General features: G+C 40.3%; 1 protein-coding gene across 7 annotated transcripts in view; it reads left to right on the top strand.

Annotated features, from left to right (window-relative positions):
* FARP1 (FERM, ARH/RhoGEF and pleckstrin domain protein 1) overlaps positions 1-23,766 on the top strand; it is a 210,864-nt gene that overhangs the window by 26,936 nt on the left and 160,162 nt on the right. For 6 of the 7 annotated variants that reach the window (XM_074859393.1, XM_074859392.1, XM_074859395.1 and 3 more), the window contains exon 2: positions 15,535-15,730. In XM_074859393.1, coding sequence (XP_074715494.1) covers positions 15,560-15,730 — 171 coding nt within the window. In that variant the 5' untranslated portion in view covers positions 15,535-15,559. Of the gene's footprint in view, positions 1-14,050; positions 14,085-15,534; positions 15,731-23,766 lie in introns of those variants that run through there. The other variant, XM_074859390.1, reaches the window with a different exon arrangement.

Below are 23,766 nucleotides of genomic sequence, written 5' to 3'. Positions count from 1 at the left end.
CATCCTGGGGATATCTTTGAAAATTATAACCTTGACTTTGCCCTGTGCTCAGCAGTGGAAACATACTGAGTACACGATAATGTGCCTTTAGCAGCCTGCGCTGCTGCCTGAACAGGCTTCTCTTCCAGAGTTGGGCTGGCTGCTTTGAGTGGATAACATTGTCCTGCAACCCCACAACTAGGGTGTTGCAAACAGGTGGGGGAAACAGACAGGGTGACCACTGCTTCCCCTTCTTGGTATCCTTGCTGAGACAGCACGACAGCTACGCAGTCTTGGCTGGCTTGCTTAAAGCTTGCTTGGGCATGGCTTCGCTACCTCCCGATTGCAATGTTGTTTGTCTATGTACGTCAGAAAAATGGAGGTGGAATGCTGCTTGGCAGTTAATGTTGTTCTCTTCTGATGTGTACCGGCTAAACTATGTTTAGCTTTGGGCTGGGTAGTTGAATTTCCCTCCCCCTTGCCTTCAACAGAGGTGTTGACTGTATCTGTTAGCAGGACTCCCGGATGCTTTTAGATCTCTCTCTCTCCAGACAGGAAGGGCATGGATTGGAATCACACCGATGCCTTGGATTTCCTGCATTGCTTCCTGTTGAATTGATGGGCCAAAAGCTAAGAGGGGAGATACTGTATCACAGGGCCTGTATTCAGTGTGCAACTCCTGAGGCTCGCAGTGTGCCTATTTATGTTGGAAAGCAAGTAAATAGCCCCACCGCAGACTTATCAACTCATATCTTGTAGTGACAGGTTTTGAAGCAAAGGGAAAGCGTTCCGGGTTGAATTGCAAAGGGGGAGAAATCCTGTGTGGTCTCTTAGCAGATTGTATGGCAAACAAGGTGTTGGTTCTGCTGATCCATTTTTCATGACCAAGGCTTTGACTGCCCAAGAGAAGGTGTGGTAAGTTTATTGATTTATATGTGTTGCTACTAGTACTGGGCCTTTTCTTTCTTGCTGCTGTTGCTTTTGTGGTCAGGGTGCCCTAACCTTCCTCTGTGGGGACTAAATGGAGAAGGACTGATGTGATGTCAGGATGCAAATATGTTACTGAATGGCTACAGAGTATTGCTATTTCCTTTACTTTTTGTCTTATTTACTGGTTGTAAATACTTGCAAATTTTCCCATGTTTCTGAACTGATTAGAGTTGTAGCTTGTTTTTCTATATACCATACTGCATAAAATTTGTATGTTTAGGAAGAAGGTGGTACAACATAGATAGGACTGTGGATAGAACAACTTAAAGGGAGGACTGCCATTCAGAAGAGATTAAACCTTATCCAGGAGTGTGCGTTTATGTAGGGGTGAAAGGGTCAGATACAGCCTGGCAGTTGAATTTTTGATGTTTTGCTATGAAGTCTTTGCTGTTGCTTGCATGCTGCATTGCATTTACTAGCTGCAACATGTGCCTATGCTTTCCTGCTGCTTTGTGTGGTATTGTGCAGTGTTTATGTGCCTAACTTTGGCAGCTGGAAAGTAGGAGAAAAGCAGTCCCTAAGAAGAGGTGAGAGAAATGTGCCTTCTCAGCCTTCCACAGGGGCAGGGACCTGCCTTGGCCTGTTCATCACCAGTATAGGGCAGACTATTTGGGGCAGGGGCATGGGTGGGTTGGGGTGGCTGTTTTGTTGTTGTTCTGAAGAACCACTCAGCTCCTCTTGGAGGGGAGGTGAGTTTGCCATCCTTTTGAAGGAGGCATGCTAGGATTTCCACAAAATGCAGGGCTTCCTGGCTGTAAAGGGTAGCAATGCGGTGTTTTAAAATTTAGTGATTTTTCAATTTCCCAAGCCAAACTGAAGCTGAAGGAGTTCCTGGAGGCCTCTGGGTATGAGAGGATGACTACCATCTGTGTTCGGTTGTGCGCTCCCTCAGGAGAAGTGCACACTGTTTCATGCAGGCCAACCCAGATTGCAGAGCCAGGCCATGTTGGTGACCCTGTGAAAATGTAATCCAGTATGATGCTAAAGGGGAAAATTTTCCATACCTGGCAGACGTTTACATATTTTTTAAGTGGACCTTCCTTATGCTGTAATGATTGAAACCCCTGGAAATACTCTACGCATGAATTTACATAAAATAAACCAAGCTGCATAATATTACACCAACGCATAGTAGTTGATCATCTCTTTCCCCTCCCATTTATCCAACACTTGTATTTCAAATGCTGTCATTTTACATCCATTTTTGTTCCCTCCAACCCTTCAGCTACTTCCTTGCTCTGCTCACTGCACACCAGTGTGTTCCACATGGGAATAGCTTCTGTGTGTGCATGCTCCCGAAAGATGCCTGGACCTTTGCATGAGTGCTCACCTCCTCTGTGGAGAGATGCAGAGACTTGGGGGGGTGTGTGTATCTGGGGGTGGGGGTGGCAGATGGCTAGAAGCAGAGATAGGGGGTGTATGTATGGAGGAACTCAGGTTGCTGTGTGCATCTACAGCAGTAGAGAAGTTGGGGGTGAGGTGAAAGCAATGCCAAAAGCATCAAAAGCTGTTTGTTTTGTCTGGATATTTGAAGGCAGATGCTTTGCTTGTAGACCTTGTAGGAATTGGAGTATTCATATTCAGAAGGTATGAGTATATTAAAGATACTGTTTTCTGGACTCTCAAGGTTGTGTCAGTCATGTTCTTTGCTTTCTTTAAAGTTCATTCAAGAAGTCAGTGCATCTTAGTACTTCAAATATCATTATAGATTAGATGCTGTTTAAAAGAACATGATTAACGTCGGAAAGCAAAAGTCCATAGTGAAAAGGTGTAATTCTCCCTTTTTGTGACTTATGACACAATCTCTAATTATTTAGTTACATTTTTCCCATCCCACAATCTCCATCTTGTTTGTTGGGAATGGTAGTAATGCACTGTTCTATATGATGTTGTCTGTGAGAAAGATCTTGTTCCTTGCCTTTCGCAGATGTTGAAAGAGGAGGGTAGTTGAAGAGAGCAGATGGCCTCCCACATTTAAGGAGTTGGATTCAATTCTTGACAGAATTCCCTGTGTTGTTAGGAAGTGACTTACCCAGAAAATGGTTAAATTCTTGGTAGACTTGAGATCCATGAGCTAGTTTTTAGAAAGCCTCATGCTCCTGGATGCAGCCTGTAGTAAAAGGATCCATAATCATGTGTAAAGAAAGCTGCAGGATGTGAAATACTTGAAGAATTATTTGGCCTTAAGAGTCTCACTTTGGTGGTACAAAATTAGATCTAGACTCCAAACTCCCCGTGGAGCCAATATCTACATGTCTTGAGGACCTGGGTTTTCTGTCTGTAATTCACCATATGGGGAGTAAGGATAATGTGATGCCTCTTCCTCTCACAAGGAGTAAGTACTTTTTGAGAGAGGACATCAGCCTACTATGCAGAAAGATGTTAATTCTGTCTTAACAGCAGAGTATAAGTAGTTAAATAAGCCTTAAGGATAGAACAGCGTGGAAAAAAATAAAGCCTGATTTCCTCCCCCATAACTGTCTGTGCTCCCGTGTGGTGAAAGAGGCAGAATGGTCTTTGATAGGGCCTAGGAGGGAAATCAGTGAAGGTTATGGTGTGCAAGAACAGGAAGGATAACTTGTGGTTTGATGGCATGCTTAAACGCAAACAATTCCTGATCCTTAACTTTTCCTGTCAGGTGTGCAATTTTCCCCTGTTTAAAGAAAAAAATGAAAATCCGTTCTGTTTGAAAATGAAAGCTGCCATAGAAGCTGTAAATTTTACACCCTCACTGGAGATTTCTGGCACTGGGGTGAGAGATGTGAGTGGCAGCAGCAGCAGACCGTCGTGCTCCTCTGTGTGGCTCTCTCCTGTGAGTGAGGGAGCCCCCTGAGCTGTTGTGAACATGCAGGACAGGACTGTTGACTTCAGGCCCCAGCTCTGGAAGGAAATGGACACAGCCCTCTTGTCAAAGAGCACTTTTTTCCTCCCTCTCATTTGTCTTGCCTTTCCTGACAATCCTTTTGCGCTTTTTGGGACCTGTCTCTAGTTCTTGGCTTCTTATTCTCTTTCACCTGTGGTTTCTCCTTCTGTCCAGACTCATTGTCAGAGACCGAACACCTTGACTGTCCTGGCACCCATCCCCACCCTTGTCCAGTTCTTCTCTCACATGCAGTCGCCTTTTTCCCTTTTCCTGCCTAGTTTTATGCACTGCCTCGGGATCCTTGTCTCCCTTCCCTGCCTGTTTCTCTCTCTCCCCCTCCTGTTTTGGGCCCATGTCCCAGTCTGCTCCTTTGCCTCCCTCAGGTCTGTCTCCCGTCCCTGCTGTGCGCCAGATGCATGCCTTCCGCTTCCTCGCTGCCCGGGTGCCAGCAGCCCCACCACAGCCAGGGCAGGAAAGGTGGGCTCCCTCCTCTCCTCTCCATGGCCTGCTCTGTGGGGAGACGTAGGGTTGCCGTTGGGAAAGTGTGTGAAGTTCAAGCATGCTCAGCAAGGAAAAACTCCTGGGAGATACTAGTTATTTACTCTAAAGAGGTCTTTGCCTGCCATGGGTATGCTGTCTACTACTATCGGATATGGGTACAAAAGCTGCTTTCCGTGTTCAGCATAATCTAAAGTTACTTGAGACTCAGGAGCCAAGAAAGGAATATGAGGAGTATAGGATGTTCTCAAAGGGAAGAGCAATCTAATACTCAGTCTCCGTGTTCGCCTGGCGCAGCAGTGCGCTCTGCCGTGCTGCTTTACTGGGAGACTTGTATTTAGTGAGAGGACCTGTTAAAATTTTTCGGGCAGCCTTCACTTTGACTGATTTGAAATGTATTGTTTACTATGTCACTCTTTCTGCTTGATCTTTCACTGACAGCTTCTACCTCTTGATAACTTAATTTTAAAAAAGGATCTGAGTCTTACGCCTCTCCGTCCTGCTTGGACTGTAAAGGCTGTTTTGGAGTGTTACTTCCAATGATGTTTTGACATGGGTGCAGACCAGTGGGCTGCTTTGGCAGTATTTCTGCTTTCTCTCCTTGCAAACGCTGCAAGGAAGAGAACAGAACAAGAGAATTGATGCTTCCCACTGTCCCCTTTAGTAGTGAAAAGTACAGATTCCACAGATAATGCTTTTTCACACTTGTAAGCAGGTGAGTAATTAGTTTTGAAATGTAACAGAAGCCACAGGGATGTAATCTGCACTAAAACAGGTTTGTTGATAAAGGGACAATGGGGTAGTGGAACAGGCAAGCCCTTCTCTAGGTACATCTTCTAAAGCTTGCACTTAATAGTGCTATGGTTTGGAGTAACATGCCAGTTTTCATTGTGAAGTAAGTTAGAGTGGAAAAAGCAGTTTATTCTGCAGACACAACAGCAGCTAATAGAGTGCTTTTGGTCTAAATCTGTCTTGTATGAAAACCAACCCTAGTCTGCCTTCATGCAGCATATATAATACTTATAATTTAGCCAGACATAAAATGAGGATTTACCTGTGGCAGCAGTGTATCTGTATGTCTGTCTCACAGTATCTCTGATAGCTGTTCACAGAATAAAAGCAGTGTTATCAATTATCTAAAGATAGAGAAGCACTGTATCTTGAAAGATCGGAGAGCTGTCGTCAGACAAACAGGGGCAGACAGTGTCTAGACTGTGCTGTTCAGCACAGGTAGAGTTCCTCCAGGAATCTTTTGGTGGCTCAAGCATTTGCACAAAGAGAAATGAGATAGAAATCTAAGCAAGTTTTAAAGTTTTGCTATAACTTTAAAAATAATTTTGAAGGAAGAATAAATACATAATTTTAAAACACTGTAGGTTATTTGAATCTGGATATTATACAATCACACCTCATGAGCCACTATATCTCCACCAGAATGCCAAAGAATCTATTAAATTGTTTTCTAAAGAGCAGTACATAAACCAAGTTTTTTGTCCTGATGGTACAAGCATTTCTTACTAGAAACTGTGTCATTACCAAGTGTGGTATTTCCTTGGTCAAGCATAGTAAAGGCTTCTGGTGAAAGACTTAATTAAAAAAAAAAAAAATAATTGTATATTCAATTATATAAATTTGTAAAACTGCTTGATAAAAAGTCTTTTGGGAACAGATGTTTAAATATTTAAAGCCTGCAGGGATTTTTTTCTGGTTTTATAGTGGGTTGTATACTGAGCATACAACTGTGACCATAAATATGTTTTTCCTGGTGGAAGACCTGTGTAATAATTTTGTGGGATTCTGATCATAAGCTTTGGGCAAAAAGGAAACTAGTCAAGGCCATTATGTCTTCAACTGACCATGTTTGGATAGGCATTTTCCCTGGGTGCATCATGCTGAACACTGATGCTGTGTTCATCTGTGGTTTCAAGCCACTGAGTCATAAGGGTACCCCTTTCGTGCAGCACAGCGTGCGTGGTAGCAAGCTCATGAGCTTCTGCTCTGTACTCGTGCAACACACCACAAATACAACAAATTGTAACCGATCTCTCTCAACAGGAAAGAGAAAGGGGTCTTGGCGTGCTGACCACTGCAGGTTGGTCTTCTGCTAGGGGTCTGCCTGCTCAAGGAAGAGAGAAGTTCCTCCGAAGGGCTACTGAACACCCCAATCAGGCTCTGGTGCCTGAAGCTCCAGTATTTGGGCAGTGTAAATACCTCTGCTATATACTCATACTTGGTTCAGAAAAATAGTATTTCCCCCAAGCTGTTTTATTTCTCAAAACCAGGACTGTATCAGATTTTCCCCCAACTGCTGAACAGTAGTATTAATGTAGTGTGTTATTTATTCTTTTGACATGTTTTTATTTCATGGAAAATGTCTGCGTTATGCTTGAGGCTGGGTACGAGTTGCTGGATCCCTTTCAGAATTCTGTTAAATCTGGAAGTAAATCAGATTACTTTCTTCTACTATAAGCACATTCGGCTTGGCTTTCATATGAGGTGTTGTATGGGTGAATGAGCCCAGAGCACTCCAGCTGGTGCAACAGCTTTATTTATGCAGAGTGATGGCATGAAAGGGTTTTGGAAAATGCTTTTTAATGAGTTCAGGAGTGATTTGTACTACCATTGAACCACCAAACTTTTAAGTTCTTACCCACTTTGCTTGTGTTTTCTAGTGACAAACTGTGGGCTCAGGTGATGACCCAGTTGATCAAGAAACTCTGTGCTGGATGGAAACACAAGAAAGAGAGGTTTTCTTAAACTCTCTTTATATGTTCCTAGCATTTACCACATGGCAATAAAGGTGCCACAGTCTTTCTGTCCATAATGTGAAATAGCTGTTTACCTAGATGATGATGCTTTTATAGCTCAACCTCAGCTTTAGGTCGTCTTAAAATTATAACATGTACCTTGTCACTTCTACAACATGTTTTATCATCAATAAAGGACTAGCTGGGTGACTTCAACATGTATTTCACCCACTCTTCACTCCTATTCCCCCCCCATGGATTTTTTTTTTTTAAATTGCACTTTGTCACTTGTGCAAGCATGTTAGGTTTCACTTTTTCCCATAGGTTTTAGTGACGGTTGGCACAAACAGGTTATGCCGAATGGAAGGGGTGTCAATGAAATTGAATAAAAGTATATGGTACCAGTAGCTTGCAACTTCTTCCTAAGCATCATGTCTTATGCAGTCAGTTTTGACAACAGGTTGAAAAACATCTCAGAAAGCAGGTTGTGAGTTTCACAGTAAAGAAGAAATATCCTCCCCCTGCCTCAAGGTAATGCAGAAATTTTATAGAAAAGATGTGATCTGTTCAATTGGGAAAGTGGCAGGAAAGTATTTAAAAAAACCCCACTGTGTTGAAGTTCACGTACAAATAAGTTATAAACACATACATGGTAGTTAAATGGCGATACAATAAATGCAAAGCAAGTGAGCGGTATTTAATTCAAATTTTAATGTGTCCAATAACAGATGAAGCATTTGGGTGGAAGTATCTTCATCTGGACTATTAAGGGATTCATGGCTCCAGGAGCTCCCCATTTTGCTCAGACTGTGCCTTTGGATTTGAAGGGAAAACACAGTTCTTGGGGGAGAGTCACTAACTGAGCAATTGGAGCTAATCATGCCCTCAGCTTAACAGATGGGACACTAATTTTCCTTCCAGGAATAGCCAGAATTACCTGTTTGTACAGTGCCTTCAAATTGACTGATTTAAAACCTGAAGAAAAAGCTTTAAAATGGTCTGTGTTGGTTTGAATAGGATATTGGTATTCCTGATTCAAGTAAATAACATTGATCATGGTACAGGCAAGCCATGAAGGGATAGTGAAGAATAAACAGGAGTAATTTGTATGAAGAGGTTTCTGAGGATTCCTTTGAGAGTGTGAGCATATGAAGGCTTCACTTAATTGCTGACTTACATATATATGATGGCTTGCCTGCAATAAGTTTCTAATGCAGGGTTGTCCGGAAAACATAGCATACAGCGAATCAATATGTTTACTGTTTTGTTTAATATCATTGACAATCATCAAAAGTAATTCTAGTTTTGTGGGTTTAAAAAAGAATATTTGTAGACTAGACTGGCTTGATTCAATCTGTATTTATGCGTAAGGGATGAGGGTTTTTCACAGAGGCAGTTGACAAGCATACAGAAATCTATTACAGCACTTGTTGATAGATGTACTGACAGGTGTGTGGTTGAGGAAAAAAGATAGCATACATCAGATTCGTGCGGGATGGGACTGCTCTTTGCTGACATCTGGCAGAAGACTTGGAATCTGGGACAGCTGCTAGTGCCACAGAATTGCAAACAGCTTTAGGACCTGAATGCAATGAAGATAAATGAGCTCCACTTGGAAGCTGAATGGCCCTAAAGGTAGAAGCAGTAATGAATGCAGGCACTCTGAATGCTGGACAGATAGGCTTGTGAGAGGTGTTTTTTTTGTCCTATACGTAGATAAATGTTCATTATTCTGGATTTCAGGCCACATTATTAGCATACTGAATAGTTTGAGTTTGTAAAGCTTTGTGTTACTTGCTGTTTAGGTCCCTAAATTTGATATTGGTTTCATGTTCTAGCTGGTTTGGTGCTAACAACTAAGCTTACTGTATTGCTCTACAAATCTGAGTATTTTGTCCATCTACATGACAGTACCATAGAAACTGGGTCAAGGGATAAGACAGTGTGATTTAGACGTTTTCAGAGTCTGACCAAGGTGGGCAACTTTGTGGGCTATCTTTATTTTCATGACAGGTGATGAATTTTATTCTATTATTGATACTCTGCCCTAGTTGAGGGCATTTCTTATTGCTGCAAATTTTAGGAAGTCTGCAGAATGCTGAAATATCTGGTTCTGAGACTTGCAAAAAGTAGACAGCTGTGGTGTTTTTGTGGGCAGGCAGGTTTTAAGAGGTTAATTTTCTGTGTCTTTAGGGACAGGAAAAAGAAAAAGCAAATCTGTGTTTAGAAATTAAGCCCAGTTAAGGAGCTCCCCCTTCATCCTGTTGTCCCCTATATAGTCAGGAGAGTAGATATGAGCTTCAGTGCTGATCATCTTCACCAGACCTCACCTAGAACCTCCCTACTTCTGACTTCGTGTGTCATCATTTACAACGTTAAAATACAGCTCAGTGGTACAGAAGAATTGGCTTTTTATAATACTTCCTTCTCTATCTGAATATTGTGGATGTGAGCAGAAAGGGCAGACAGGTGTCTGAAAATGAATCCATAAACCACCTTCAGTTGCAATGTTTCCATTAGAGGCTGAGCAACCAAGCATAGTCTGCTGGGTGCAAGCAGAGAAGCAGACACCCAGCACCTGTGTCTGTGCTACTGCCCTTCAAGCTTGAGCTGTTTTTCTATTAAGAGCTTTTTGGTGTCACATTTCTTTGCTTCCACAAAAATGCTGGTCTGTTAGCCTGATGAAAAATTTCTGGATTTATGTCAGATTTCTAATGTATGTTTTTCTTTGTAAGGACCTTTATGTAATTTCAAGAGTGTATGAGGTTCTGTGCCGAATAATGTAAAGCATGAACATTGTGTTAGTGAGGCATCTGTTTGTGGATTTTTGTAGTTCCTTAAGAAAATCAGCCTTTGAAGAGAAGATTTTTCCAAGAAATCTTTGATATTCTCACATGAGAAACTGCCAAAGACTCCTAAGATGATGGTGACTTCAAAGCTTTCAAAAAAATACCCCTTTCTCTGCTGCGGACTTCTCCTTCCTGCTGAACATACTTGTTTTGTATTTGTGAAAAGGATAAATCTGTCACCTCTAGGTATTCCCACACAGCTGTCCCCTGTGGTACATGGTGACTCCTGCTCAGGAAACCAATTTTGGTTATTGTTGTTTGCCTGGAACAGGGCTGATCCATCATTTTATGTAGCATGACTTGAAAATTTGCCATTTATTGCTGCGATGGCTAGTCGTGTGCATCATGTCTGCTGCCTCGCAGGTTGACTTTCACCACTGCTGCACCTGGTATGCATGAGTTTTCTGCTGAGCAAGTGCTGGAGATGGTTTCTTTCTTTTGCATTGATTCATTGCAACTTTCAAAATTGTTTTTTATCAAAGAAATTGTATTAGTATTATTTAGATGAATAGCTTGAATTTTTGTAATTGCCTTATTTGCGTTGTGCAAGTCTGCCATGGACTTGTGGAAATTAACTGGGATAATGTTTCACAAAATATAAAAACTTGAGCTATATTTGCGCTCTGTCTGCTCACCATCATTTCAGACTAGATTCGTTTTCAGTCTTCCTGGTCCTCTTGCCTTGTATTATATATTTTTTTTAATATGGGTTCAGAAAACTTAGTCTCTTATTTCATGTTTATAATCATTCTGGTATATTAATGAAAGTGCAGCCTCACTGACAATTTATGCTGCAGGTATAGAATTTTCTCTTAATGAGTACAGGTCTGCTATGTGCTTTTGACAGAGTGATACATTTACACGTACTTTGCTGTTGTCCATGGGGAGGGAAAAGGAAATGTGAAGGATCGGCACATCATATGAGAAGTGGGCTTGGTTGATAAATTAGCCTCTGCAGTTGAGCTGCAGAGGTGCAGACATGCCCTGCTCCTTGTGCTTTCAAGCATTAATGTCAGGTGCAGGGGTGCACTGGGTCTTGGAGAGAGGTTGTATCTCCACCCTCAGTTAGATTTGTCACAGCTGCTCTCTCTGAGCCCTCCACGTGTGACCTGTGCATATTACCTGGTATTTCTGTAGAACTTATTTGTGATGATTCCTTAAACTTACTCCAGTTTGTCAAGTTTTATGTTTTTCTGCAAATATGAAAGTGCTTAGAACTTAAGATGAGTACTTGACAGAAGTGTTACCTAGCAGTATTCACTGTAGTCCTCTCCACAGCTGAGGCTTTCCAAAAGTTTTACAAGAAGCTGAGAGTTAAAAGCACATCTGAGCGGTTTGCCTGGATTGCCCCTCTTTCTCCTTTCTGCTTCATGTTTGTTACCCTTCGGAAGATCTGGGTTGAATTTGTTCCTTTCTAGTCCTCTGGTACCTTCCTAGTTCTTACTGAGGTTTATAAGCCATTGAGTCAGTTTGACTCATCTCATCTGGTATTATATTGATTACTTCAATCTCTTTCAAATGTTTCATTGCCATATGATCTGAGAGACAGATCCGCAGCTGGTCTGCTCAGTGACTTTGCAGGCCAGTCACACCATCCCACTGTGCCTCAGGCTTCCCCACCTTTAAAAGGAGAACAGTGAGCAGTGTGCAGCCTTCTGTTTCGTGCTGTGAAAATGTGTTTAAGCAAAGCAAAAGAAGTGGAAAAGGCCTAGATACCTGGTACCATTCTCCCCCTATAACAGGAGTCTTCAGGCTTCTGGGAACCTCTTGCATCAAATGTCCAAACCTCATTGTCTGATCTGGAAGAGGAGAGTAGTTAACAGGTCAGATTAGCATCTATTCCAACATGACCCCTCTCCACATTTTTAACAGTGGCTTATTACTTCTCTTTTTCTCAATATTTGGTAAGTTTTGTAACCCTTTATTCCCAACCCTCCCCAACCCCCCCAAAGTGCTGTTTATACTCCGAGCTCCCTTTAGACTACATCAGTTTGATTGTTTTTTCATCCTGTCAGAAAAAGACATGGAAATTGGCTTGAACCTTTCCAATGCTATAAAATGCACCTGTTTTGAACATGGAGAACTAAAATTGCTTTATGCTGAGCCACATTGTGGCCTTTGTCCAGTTAATGCATGAGTATATACAGAACTTAAAATTTCAATCAAAGTATTTAGTATCTGTGTAAAAGGATTGTTAACGTGTGATTAGGACAAAAACATGTTTGCTAATCTATCTAATGGCAGTTGTAGCTTTTTGTGCCTTCCAGGTGTTTCAGGTAGAGTTGGGTGAGATGTCTTGAGTCAGTCTCGTGGCCTCCCAGCAGCTGGGTGGGCTCAGCTTACCCTGGCTTTAGGTTTGCCAGCCTGCTGAGAGCTGATTTAATTTGCTAACCCAGCAAAGAACAAAACACTGAATTTTTTTCTTTTGTGTTAGGTGCATTGGCTCAGTGAAGGCTCCGAGGAAGGTGTGAGTCAGTGCATGGCATAAGGCAGGACTGAATGGGTGGGAGCTGGGAAGGAGCAGGAGGGGCCAAGGCTCTGTTCTGGGCAGCTCTGCTGTCTCAGGTAACTTTTCTCCTGATGCAGGTTAGCTCACTGCAGCGGTCTCTCTCCATCTTTGCAGATGCTACGACGCTACTGAGAAGGGCACTGACACCCAGCAAATCTGCAGCAGAAATGATAGATGCAATTTTGGCCTTGGGTTTCACCAGCTGTCAAGAGCAGGCAGAAACTCTTTAATTTTCAGAGTTCAGATGAGTCCTTTTTATTTGTCACTCTTTGCTCCTTTACTGGTTGTCTACCTCCACTTACGTTTTGCTTAGAGCCACATATGTTAAAATCTGGTGGCCACTGCTTTTTCTTCTCCATTAATACCCTCCACAATTCATCAATGTCATCTTTCTACTAAAGTGTTCTTAAAATTCTCCATTCTCTGTCCAAACTTGATCCTTCTCCTCATTGTGACAGATGTTAGGTATCCTAATCCCCCCCCAGGTTTGTTCAATATTTGCTTAATACTCTTCTGTTGCATTCTGTGACCTTAGTTTGCTGTCTTCTAGATCAAAGTGATTTAGAGAAAGGTATGCAGCTTGACCAATGCACTGTATTATTTTAGAGAGCTTAATTGTAATAATTTTAAGGCCTCTTACATAAAGGCATAATAAAGATATTATGCTGATGTTATGACAGCACCACAGTGAGACTAGTGTCACACAGAAAAAACCTTAAATAATGTCCAGTGCAACATACTGATGTTTAGATATACATACAGATTAAAAAAGGAAGTCTGCTTCTAATTTTGTAAGTAGCAGATGCATGTGATCAGGATGGCCAATACTTCTTAGATCTTTGCTTCCAAAGGGAAGTGTGTGTGTAACTAATGGTTCAATATATATATTACAAGAGTTTCTATACTACTAACTGTTAATAAAAAACTTCTTGGCTGTATATATGGAGTGGTTTGGCTTGTACTTTTCTTCCATGATTTTTTTTGGCTCCTAAATTTGGGTCTTTTTTCCTTGTTTCACTAAGTTTATTGGCCTGTCTCAATGTGTGTGTGGGCCACTAGATCATCTAGTCAGAAGGACATTTATAGAAAGGTTCAAACTCTGTAATATTTCCTTGCATTGATTATTTAATGGTATCCCTTGAACTGACTGAATTGATTCCTATGTTTAGGATTTAATGGAAAGAACAGATTTCTTCATCCACTTTAAATGTATACTTAGCCAAAACCTACTGTAGTAATACAGCAATCTTTTCTGCCATGTTGGTGCTGTCTGCAGTATATGGTGACTTCAGAAGAGCTCTTAAACTGGCTTTTGAATTAATAAGGACGTGGACCAGTATCTCTGTGTGTGTAGTGGCACTTCCAGACAGGATGCATGTGTTACCTTTTTAAATGTTCCTCTGTACTTCGCATGCAGAAAAATTAGATTTCTTTGTAAGTAGGCTTGAAGTCTCGCTATGTAGAGCTTGGTGTCTTCTAGAATTCCTGCCTCCAACTGCAGCTTTCTTGTTGGCACTTCTTGTCTCATAAAAAGATTGAATTTAGTTTTAAAGAATAAAATAAATTTAATTCATTCCTCTTATGTTTTTAGATTACAATGCCAAGTGAGGAAAACTTTGCCTCTCCAGTAGTGTTTGGCATGTACTTGGGTAGGTTTCCTTAATGTCTCTCCAACCTTGATGGGTAGATAGTGCCGAAAAGTTTGCCTGCATTTTTTTGTTCTCCTTCAATCATGCCTTTTGAGGTGATAAGTAGAAGTGTGTGATCCCTAATTTTTCATTGCCTTCCTTCTAAGCTAACACGTCTTTTAATCAAAGTGCTGTTTTAAAAAAATTTTACTCCAAGCTACTTACTGTGTGAAAAATGTGTGGGAACAGATTAGTCAGGGACATGGAAGAGTGATGTCTAGTAAATAGTATATCCTGCTGAAGAAAGGACTGTTTTTATTATGTCATTTTGGAGGGAACTGGTGTCTTATTACCTGGCACTGTTCTTTATAATATACTGTTGAACTGGTGATGCATTCACTAATACATAGGCTATCTTGTGCTTACGATTTTTCCCATAGGTTTCTCAATAATTGTAACCTCAGCGTAAAGGCAGTGATAGACAGTACTCTTCTTGTGCTTCTGTTCAGCTGGGAAGTTACATTCCCGTTCTTTGTGTGCTACGTGTTTTTTTTTAATGGTCATTGATCAGCATATAAAAGCCACGCAGAATGAAAATGTGATTACCAAGAAAGATAAATAGACAGTAGCCGTGGGTTTCATCAGAAACCCAGCTAGAGTGTCAAAAAGCAGGGGGAAAAAGTGAAATAAAAGTCTAGTATGATGTGTAACATTTGACAAGTAAAACTAATGGTCCTTGAATTAGAAAAGAAGGTTCAAAATTGTGCCAGTTAATGAAAAAATCACAGTGAATCACTGTTGTAGCTCTGCTTTCTTTTTAGGATAGAATAATTATTTAGCAGAAATGTGCTCTGTAATATGGTGTGAAAGCTGCATGGAAACAAAATTAGCAAGCCATTTTCTGAGGTTATTTTCCATGGGTACGAAGCAGACATCCATATTCAGCAAGCGGTGCAGGTGAGCTGGTGCAGGTCTAGCCTTCCCCTAGCACAGCGAGGAAGGTGGGTTCCTTGCTATTCCCCTTCCGCTTACAGGGCTCCGTGGGAAATCTGATTCCCCGTGCTTTTCTCAACCAGTGTTATTGCTCTGGCTTTTTTGGGCCTTCCCAGTAGCATGTCCTTACAGGCCTTGGCCTATCAGTGGGATCAGGCTGGGCTGTAGGTTCTAGAGCAGCTCTGATCCCCAAAGGAAACAAAATATTTAGGCCGTGTAATTGGGGTGATTTTGTACTCCTTTGGCTTTCCTGCTTCACAGACCCTTAAGCAAGGTGGCAGCTGCAGAGGGCCAGAGGAAGAAATGCTGATACAGACAGGAGATGGTCAGCAAGTGATGAGTTGTCCCACCTGCTCTCCTCACTTTATGTTAATGGTCATATGGTTTATTAGCTGTAAGTATACGTACCATAATGCTTATGTGGAAAACCTCTTATTTGTAAGTGATATGGTCTTCTTTGCCCTTATTCTTTTATCAGATATAAGAAACGTGTTTCCCTAAACATGGGTGAAACAGAGCAGAGACCAACAGCAGGATCCCGATTGGGAGCTCAGGAAAATGCTGGGATCAGTACCTTGGAGCATGGACAGAAACCGCCTATGACACCTCCAGGAAAACTCATCTCTATCAAAATTCAGATGCTGGATGACACACAAGAAACTTTTGATGTTCCGGTAAGGATGTGGAGGTTGGGGTGGCTAAAGGTTATTCAGGCTTTTCTAAAAACACATGTTTTCAAACCAGTTCTCTTCTTATTTCAACTGTGATTCGTTGGCTAATGAATTCATGTTGCGGAGAAAATGACTGCTATATCAGCATTAACTAGATGATGGTGCAATAGAATAACATTAAACAGTGAAGTGAACTGTAAATTACAGTTGTTATTCTGTTTGTTTGAACAGCTTCAGAAGAGGTGAAAGTCCTTGGTGTTCGTTTTGTTGTTTGTGTTGTTTTTTTTTTTTTTCCCCTTCAAATATTACATCAGTTGTTTACTTTCTAAACTCTTGATATATTTCCTTGGTGCTGTTTTGCCCTTCATCTAGTAAACCATAGTTATAGTCTATACAGATTTTTTTTTTTTTTTTCCCCCTCTGGCAAATCCTTAGGGTAGTAACTTGAAATCATCAAAGTTTTCTCTAATTTATATCACTCTTACAGGCACCAAGTACTCTCACACATGTTGAGTGCAAGGAAAGAATCAAAACAATCTCATCTGAAGTTTCTCTATACCGCATTGAAATTAATCTAGGTTTGTACTTGGCAAGGAAACAGAGTTACTACTGCTTGTGTGTGTGTGTGATCAGAAGAATTAGTTTGAATTAGTGTTGATACAACAACTGATTCTGTTTTACAATATCTAGCTGTTAGTAACCACTAATATTTTTAACATGACACACTTAGGTAATTAACTTGTAAGGTTTTTTTGAACACTGTTGCCGTCATGAAAGTGTACTGGAATGTATGTTTTTTTCAAAGTCCTCAGTGTTCAGTGAATAGGAAACTGGAAGCCTGAGTTCAAATTTCATCCTTTGTTACTTGCATTTTATGTAGCTATGGTGACTTCCATGCCTTTTTCCCTTCTGCAAAATGGGGGGTTACTAGTGAGATACGTAGATCTTACACATGTAGTGCTCTGTCTGTGAAAGTGCTTATGGTCACTGAAAAAATCTTATCCTTGTATTAAAGATGAAGGAATTCCAATTAGGTTTGGTTTGTCTGTTTTGTGTGTGTACATGCACATGCTTTTTGGTCTACCCTCTGCTGCTGTTTGTGACCCAACTCCAACTGTGTGTTCAGTCTCAGATTTTGTTGTAGTAGAAAGTAAGTTCTCTGGACAGGTGAGTACGTGTGAACTGCACTGTCATCAAATGAAATGCTCATGTATGTAGCAACTTGTGCTTTTGTGCCCTTCAGAATGTCTATCAAATATCCGTAGCAAACAGACTAAAATTAGCAGTCTTTAGGTAATTGTCACTGTTCAAAAGTGTAGTCCTAGTTTAAAATATCAAATGCTAATGGAAGTTGTGCTGCTTATCTTATGGGGTGTGAATAAATATCCCTGTTATCCCAGAGACAAACTTTTTTTACCCCTCCACAGCTGCTACTTCACCATTCTTTGGAAAGTCATGCAATTTTTAAGAGTTAATTGTTCTATTTAAAAAAACAGTTAGTAGGAACCATTTTGAGAATAGGTACCTTTCATTAAAATGTTTAGAAGCAAAAGTAAGTAATGTGTGGATGCAGTATACCCATATAACTCCAGCTTTGCTTCTGGGAGTTTGAGAAAACAGGATTTTTTCTGATCTTCAACATTAGAAGATACCAACATTATTTCTTGTTTTTAAACTTCAGCAACACCTGGAAGACCTGGGTATTTAGACAACTCTCTGTTCAGATCACTTCAATATCATTATTTTCTGAGGCTTTTACTTCATAACTACCTCTATTCAAGGAAAGCCCAGCTGGTTTTAAAGTCAAATCTTGTGGTGAAATTTGCAGGATGCTTACATTATAAAGTCTCTTAGAGCAGATTCCTAAAGCCTTTTGCTTTAAGGTATGTATAGTCAAATGGAGCAATACATACAGTTTTCAGTCTGCTCTAAAAGGCATTAATTTTTTAGTCCTGTCTCGCAAAACAGAAAAACTTTTTTAATACATCTAAATTGAGATCTTTATTCATGTTGGAAAACCCATGTTCCTGTTTATAAACTTGCTGTTTTTAGCCGATCAGTGCAGTATACACAGAAAAAGAAAGTGACACCATTTCAACAAAATATTTTAGGAATGGCAAGTGTGACTGCAGACAGAGGATGTTAAACATACAGGCCTAAGCACATCTGTGGCCTTGCTTTTGAGTGGAGAATTAAAGGCTTTTTGCATGTTTGAAGGTCTGGACTACTCTTTCCAAAACTTGAGCTGCTGTGGTTATGAAAATAACCTTCCAAATATGATACAAGTATAAACTGAGAAGATTTTGTTTCCTACAGCTTGAGGAATTTTGCTGGACAGATTTTTCTCGATTAGCAAATGGGCAAACTTTGAGTGGTTTTATTGCTGCTTGTAATGTGTCTTGTAGGATGGTATGAAGTTTAAGTCATGACAGTTTATTATTTGCTTGTGAAGTCTCTAAAAATAGAAACAGGTACTGGTGCTGCTACTTCCTGAATTTGGGGAAAGTAGTGAAGTAGTTGGGACTGTCCATCTTCTAGTCTTCCTTCCTTGCTACTCCTACAATTCCTTTTGTTCACCACCACCACCCCCCAATTAGCTAAAACTGGGAAAAGTTTTTACCCATGTGGTGGTGTTCTTGGTTTGTTTTTGTTTTGGTTTGGGTTTGTTGTGGTTTTGGGGTTTTTTTGTGGTTTTTGGCTTGTTGGGTTTTTTGGTGTGGGTTTTTTTTTTCTTTTAAATTCTCTTCCAGGAGAGACAATATTCAATACCCTTGCGCTTAGGCAATCCTCTTTCTCCCATCGTGTGCAGATGACTTGTTTTTATTAGAGCAAAAATCTTCAGATTTCTATGTCTGTTCTGGATATAATGAAACAGGAGAAAAACATGACCTACTTCCATTTCCCCCCCAGTGCTGTTGCTCTTCGGGCTGTTTAAAAGTGAAGTAACTCTGGTGTCATTTGTCCTTCTAAAGGAAAATTGATTCTTTTGGTGTTAATGTTTTGATGTTACATAATCATACCATGCTTGGCTCATTGTATTAGCTTCTCACAAGCGAGGAAAAAAAAAAGGAAGGAGAGATTCACATGGCTTCATATGGGCCTGTAAATGTTACTTTTTGCCGGGAAAAAACCCATAAAGTACATGGAGAGAGTTTGTATGGGAGACTTGAAAAACAGAAGCCACAGTGAAGGCCTTTTCATCAATCTTTGCAAATGCAGTATTGTAAAGGGAAAGGATACATGAGAAAAATCTTACATGCTTCTTGCTGTTAACAAACAATATCGAATTGCAGAATTTCCAAATATTCCTATATTCCAAGAAGCCAGTGAAAGCTTGAATAGATAATCCTCGATCTTTTACACACATCCAGTTAGCTGGTTGCATGACTTTTTTTCAAGCAAATACAGATGCTTGGGGGAGGTGAGGGAAAAGTAGGCACTGCTGCTTTCAAAAAAAGGATATATTACTTTCACTTTGTATTTCCTGCCTTTGGCATAAAAGCAAAGTATAAAATTAATCAAATATCTTTTCTAGCACATTTCTGTTTATTCTGCTGTAAGAAGATAAATTATGTAGAATATCCTTCCCCCTCTTAAGTTATCTAGCTTTTTATGACTGAATTTCTGTACTTTAATTTGAGTCTGTTGTGAGCTCTCAGACAAGAACTGACTTCAGTTGCAGTTATAGGTGATCAGTGCCTGAAAATCAGGCCATGAGTTGAAAGTTCATGATCATTAGGCAGTTGAAGCTGTTGGTCATGGTGTTAGCTTTATGGAGGGGTTGCATACAAGTGTGGAATAATTTTTTTTTTGTCTCTTGCTTTTTGTTTCTAATTTCCAGTTTGTCTGTATTTACTGAAAAATTAGTTGGATATGCTAACTGAAGGCTGCAGAGGTCCAAAATATAGCGGTCTTTCAGCTAAGCGTTTGGCTGAGTTACGACTACGTGATAGAACAAGCAAATACAGTCCCTTTCTGCTAGGTGAGAGGACAACAGCTTTAGCTAAAATGACTCATGTGAAGGAGGAAGAACATTTTTTCACCCTTGTACACATAATGGTAATCATATATAGATAGATCTTGGGCACTTTGAAAGGTCGACACTTCTACCATAAGACTTGTGAAACACAACACTGCCAAGTAGAAGTTGTGTATTGTACAAGAGAGGGTGTAGATATACAATTCTGCTTGATTTTGCTCCAGTTTTATTTCTACCAGTCTCACCTAACTTAGTTTGTAGAGAATGGGATTGATTCCATAAAACCATAGTAAAATTTATGAATTTTCTTATGTTTGTTTTAATATGATCTCCCCTATAGATTCAAACCCGTTTAAGTAAAAAAGAAATAGATTTTTTTAAGGAATAGTAAAAATAGCTGATGGTTGCATCTACTGCAGATCATTCTGGGAAAGAAAACCCTTTTATGTTTAGTGTCCATGCCATTTATATTATATTTACTTTTATAGTTGTTTCAGTGCCCAAAGTGATCTGCTTTAAAACTACTCCTAAGCAGAAAGAGTCAGTGTTGTTCTTTTCTAGATAATCCTGAAGACATGACTGATTCTCATGTTAGACTGCTGGGATGATTCAGTGACTCAGACCAGGTTTTACCGTGACCAACATGATGCTTGTCACTGATCATGTCTTACTCTGAGTGAATGACACTGATGTGACTGGAATGATACTACTGATGCTAAATAGAAAGTCAGAGTAGTTTCTTGATACTACTGATGCTAAATAGAAAGTCAGAGTTGTTTCTTTCCAATTAGCATCAAAGGTGGGATCAAAGTATAACACAGGAGGTAAGGATTCTTCTTTCAGTTATGATCTGGTCTCTTTAATTAAAACCAAACCAAAGTCCTCTTTATTGTGTCTGGAAGAAAGTAGTTGCTTCCTTTCTGTGGCTGTCCTTTGGAAAGACCAAAACATTACTTGCCTGTCAGATTACTCAAATTTATTAAACATCTGTTTTGTGTCTTACGTAAACTTTCTTTCCCTCTGAATGTGTTCAAGCTTTGTGAAATATGCAGGGTTGGAAAATGTCATCCGCTTTGAGGGGTTAACACCTGGTTTCTTAAGCAACAGGAGTCTCTTAATAGAAGGCAGGGTGAGGGTATAATCCTTAGTAAACATTGGTTGTAAACATTTCATTTCAATTTGCTTTTCTCAGAAGAGAAAGGCTTCCTCATCTTTATGTTATCTGAGAATAAAGACCAAATGATCTTGGTCTACAACTATTTATCTTCCACTGAAGTTTGGATGTAGTACCTTGGCAGGGAATTTCTGTGCCTCAAGTCCCAGATCTTCAGAGAGAAAGACTTCATACGCCTGAAGTCCCGAATTTTCAGAGAACTTTATTATCCTGCTGGGACTCTGTTTCTTATGGCCAATGTTCTGGGTGGTTTTTTTTGTTTGGCTGTTTTTTTTGTTCATGCAGCCATATAATGGTGGTTCATATACCCTTTGTGGGGAAAATGCCTTCTGTTAAGTGTACTCCCCACCAACTTCAGGCCAGTGTAAGTGTGCCAGAAAAAGCTTACTATTAGAAAGTCTTGATACTTAACAACAGAGATTACATGTGCTTTATTATAAATTTGCATAAGCAAAAAATTTAAATACTAAATTTGAAATTTCACTCATGGTTTTATAAAGGTTTACATTATTTTCTGTAACATTTATGGGTTACGGTAATTGCTTTGTCCTAGATATTTACCACTCTCCTCAATATGCATGTTAGAACCAGTGAATAAAACAACTTTATGAAAAGAGCATTAGACAGTAAGGTAGTACGGAAACATGAAACAGTGTTTTATGCTTTCTTAACCAGCTTCAATTCAATATGAACTGCATTTTTTTCCAGCTTAGGAAGTGAACAGCAGGTCAAATGTCAAGTTATTCATCAGTCTGAGACTTTCTTTTCTTCTTACGCCTGAAATTATTTGGCCATCACTGTCAGAGTATTTCCAATGACTATCAAGCATTTAAATATTCCCTAATTGTCACACCAACCCTGTTGGATCTTCTGAAATTACAAAAAAAAAGGCATTTTTTTTCCCGTATAATTCTGAAACACATCAGATGCTTTTTTCTCAGCAGAAGATTATTAGTGGATACCCAGTAAACTGTGATTATTTTTTTTTGCTGTTGACAAATTATTAGAATGTCCTTGTTGAAGGACAGGGAATTTTAGTGACACTTGTGTTAAAAATTTATGTGCTTTTCAAAACAGAAAAGAGAATAATTCACAAGCAAACTTCTGTAATCTGAGGCAGCAGGCTATTTAAAAGGCTGATTTCTTCGTTATGATATTCTGTAGAATGAACAGAATAAGTGGGAATATAATTTTAAGTGCCGACAGATCCAGTCTATTTTCAGAGTGAATTGATGTATTTGAAGATAACTGGGGAATGAATGTCACTTTCTTGAATGAATTAGCCTAACTTTTAATCAGGGAAGTCTTCTCAACTAATGCCTTTTCACCTCTCTCGGTTCAGCTGGCTCACCAAGTCACACAGCAGTGTGTGAGCCAGCACAAAGCAGAGGACGGAGCTGGCACAGGGAAGGGCAGCCGTGAAGAGGCAGTGCGTGAGCGTTTCTGAACACTGCTGCCCTGACTTAAGGGGTCTGTGAAATCACGCTATTAATTTTGGTAACAGGGTCTGTGCCTGTAAGTTGGTTTGCACAGTACAGGTGAGGTTAGATTGATGCTCTGTGGGGAGAGCATGGGCTCCCTCCCCAGATAGCACCTGTTCAAGGAACAGAGGGAGATGTTTGCCATCTCTCTTCAAAGCATACAAGTATCAGTGAGTGGGTAGCTAGTGGCAGAAGTGGAGACTGGTTCTGCTGCGACTATGTTTTCCTGTTTCAGGGACGATGAGAGATATGTTCTGCCTCTGGTCAGAGGAAGAAGGGGAGCTGAACTGCCTGTTATGTGCTTCTTTCCTTCCCCCTGAGACTGAGGTTCATCTCTTCTGGCTTTAAAGATTTTAAACCTAGATGTCAAAGCCTCAGCTAATCACTCTTTCCTTCACAGTTAGGGTGAAAACATGGTCCCTTCAACAGGCTGTTCATCATGCCTGTCTTGAACATGTATTTTAGGATGGGATTAATTGCTCTCTGAAGGTGCTTGTGTATCCATCCCTATAAGGAGAGCATAGGACAATAGCTTAGACTTCATTTATCATCTAGGCACCTGACTTGTTCTGCAGAAATTCCTTTGTTTGCTTTTAGTTCCCAACCATGCCAAAGTGATATGTGAGTCTTCTCTGCACCCCACATAGGTGGCCAGCAGTGCTGTCTAGCATGGATATGCTGGGGTGGGTGTGTTATCCCTGCCGTGGTGCTGCTTTTCTCTGTCCTAATAGTAACAGAGAAGTTGCAAAATAAAGCATGCTGTGAAGGGACGGTGGGTTGGTGCTGTGCTGCAGTGGTGCACATGCATGCCATGATTTACTTAAGCCCATTCTTTGTCAGCACAAGGTGGTCAAGCTCAAGTCACTTTCCTTAAGCTCTATGAAAAACAGTTGTCTTTGCTTCTGGCCATATGCTCTGGAGGGGCATAATAAATGAGCAGGATAAGCTTCTGGGAGAAAATAGCTGCCTTCCTCCTCTTCCTGAATCAAGTAAGCGTGTGTTGTCCATAGCTAAAGAAATTCAGCATGTGATGCTTTGCCAAGAGCACAATCTCATCCTAGACTTCAGGCATTTCCAAGCACACCCAGTTTATAGTCCTGCACTGAGCAAAAGATCAGAAAACTTGGGCTCATATGTAAAGCACTACTGGTATGTGATTATATCACACAGCGTGATGAATGACGCTGTGAATTTCAGTAACTTACTTTGCAAGTAAAAGCGTATCTCCCTGTACCTTGTTCTCTCACCTGTTTGAGAGATGAAGGAACTTTTATTGTGGAATCCCTGTGCAGCTGCTTTCCTCCATTATTTTGAACAGAATGGAAAGTTATCTGTGTAAACAAAGGCTTAAGCAGTGCAGGATAAAAGAATAGCAAAATGTTATAAATTGTCCATTCGTTTCCCT

This window comes from Strix uralensis, chromosome 2, assembly GCF_047716275.1.
Source record: "Strix uralensis isolate ZFMK-TIS-50842 chromosome 2, bStrUra1, whole genome shotgun sequence".
Taxonomy (NCBI): Eukaryota; Metazoa; Chordata; class Aves; order Strigiformes; family Strigidae; genus Strix; species Strix uralensis.
Note: the sequence above shows the minus strand (reverse complement) of the source record. Positions and strands in the feature narration are given on the sequence as shown.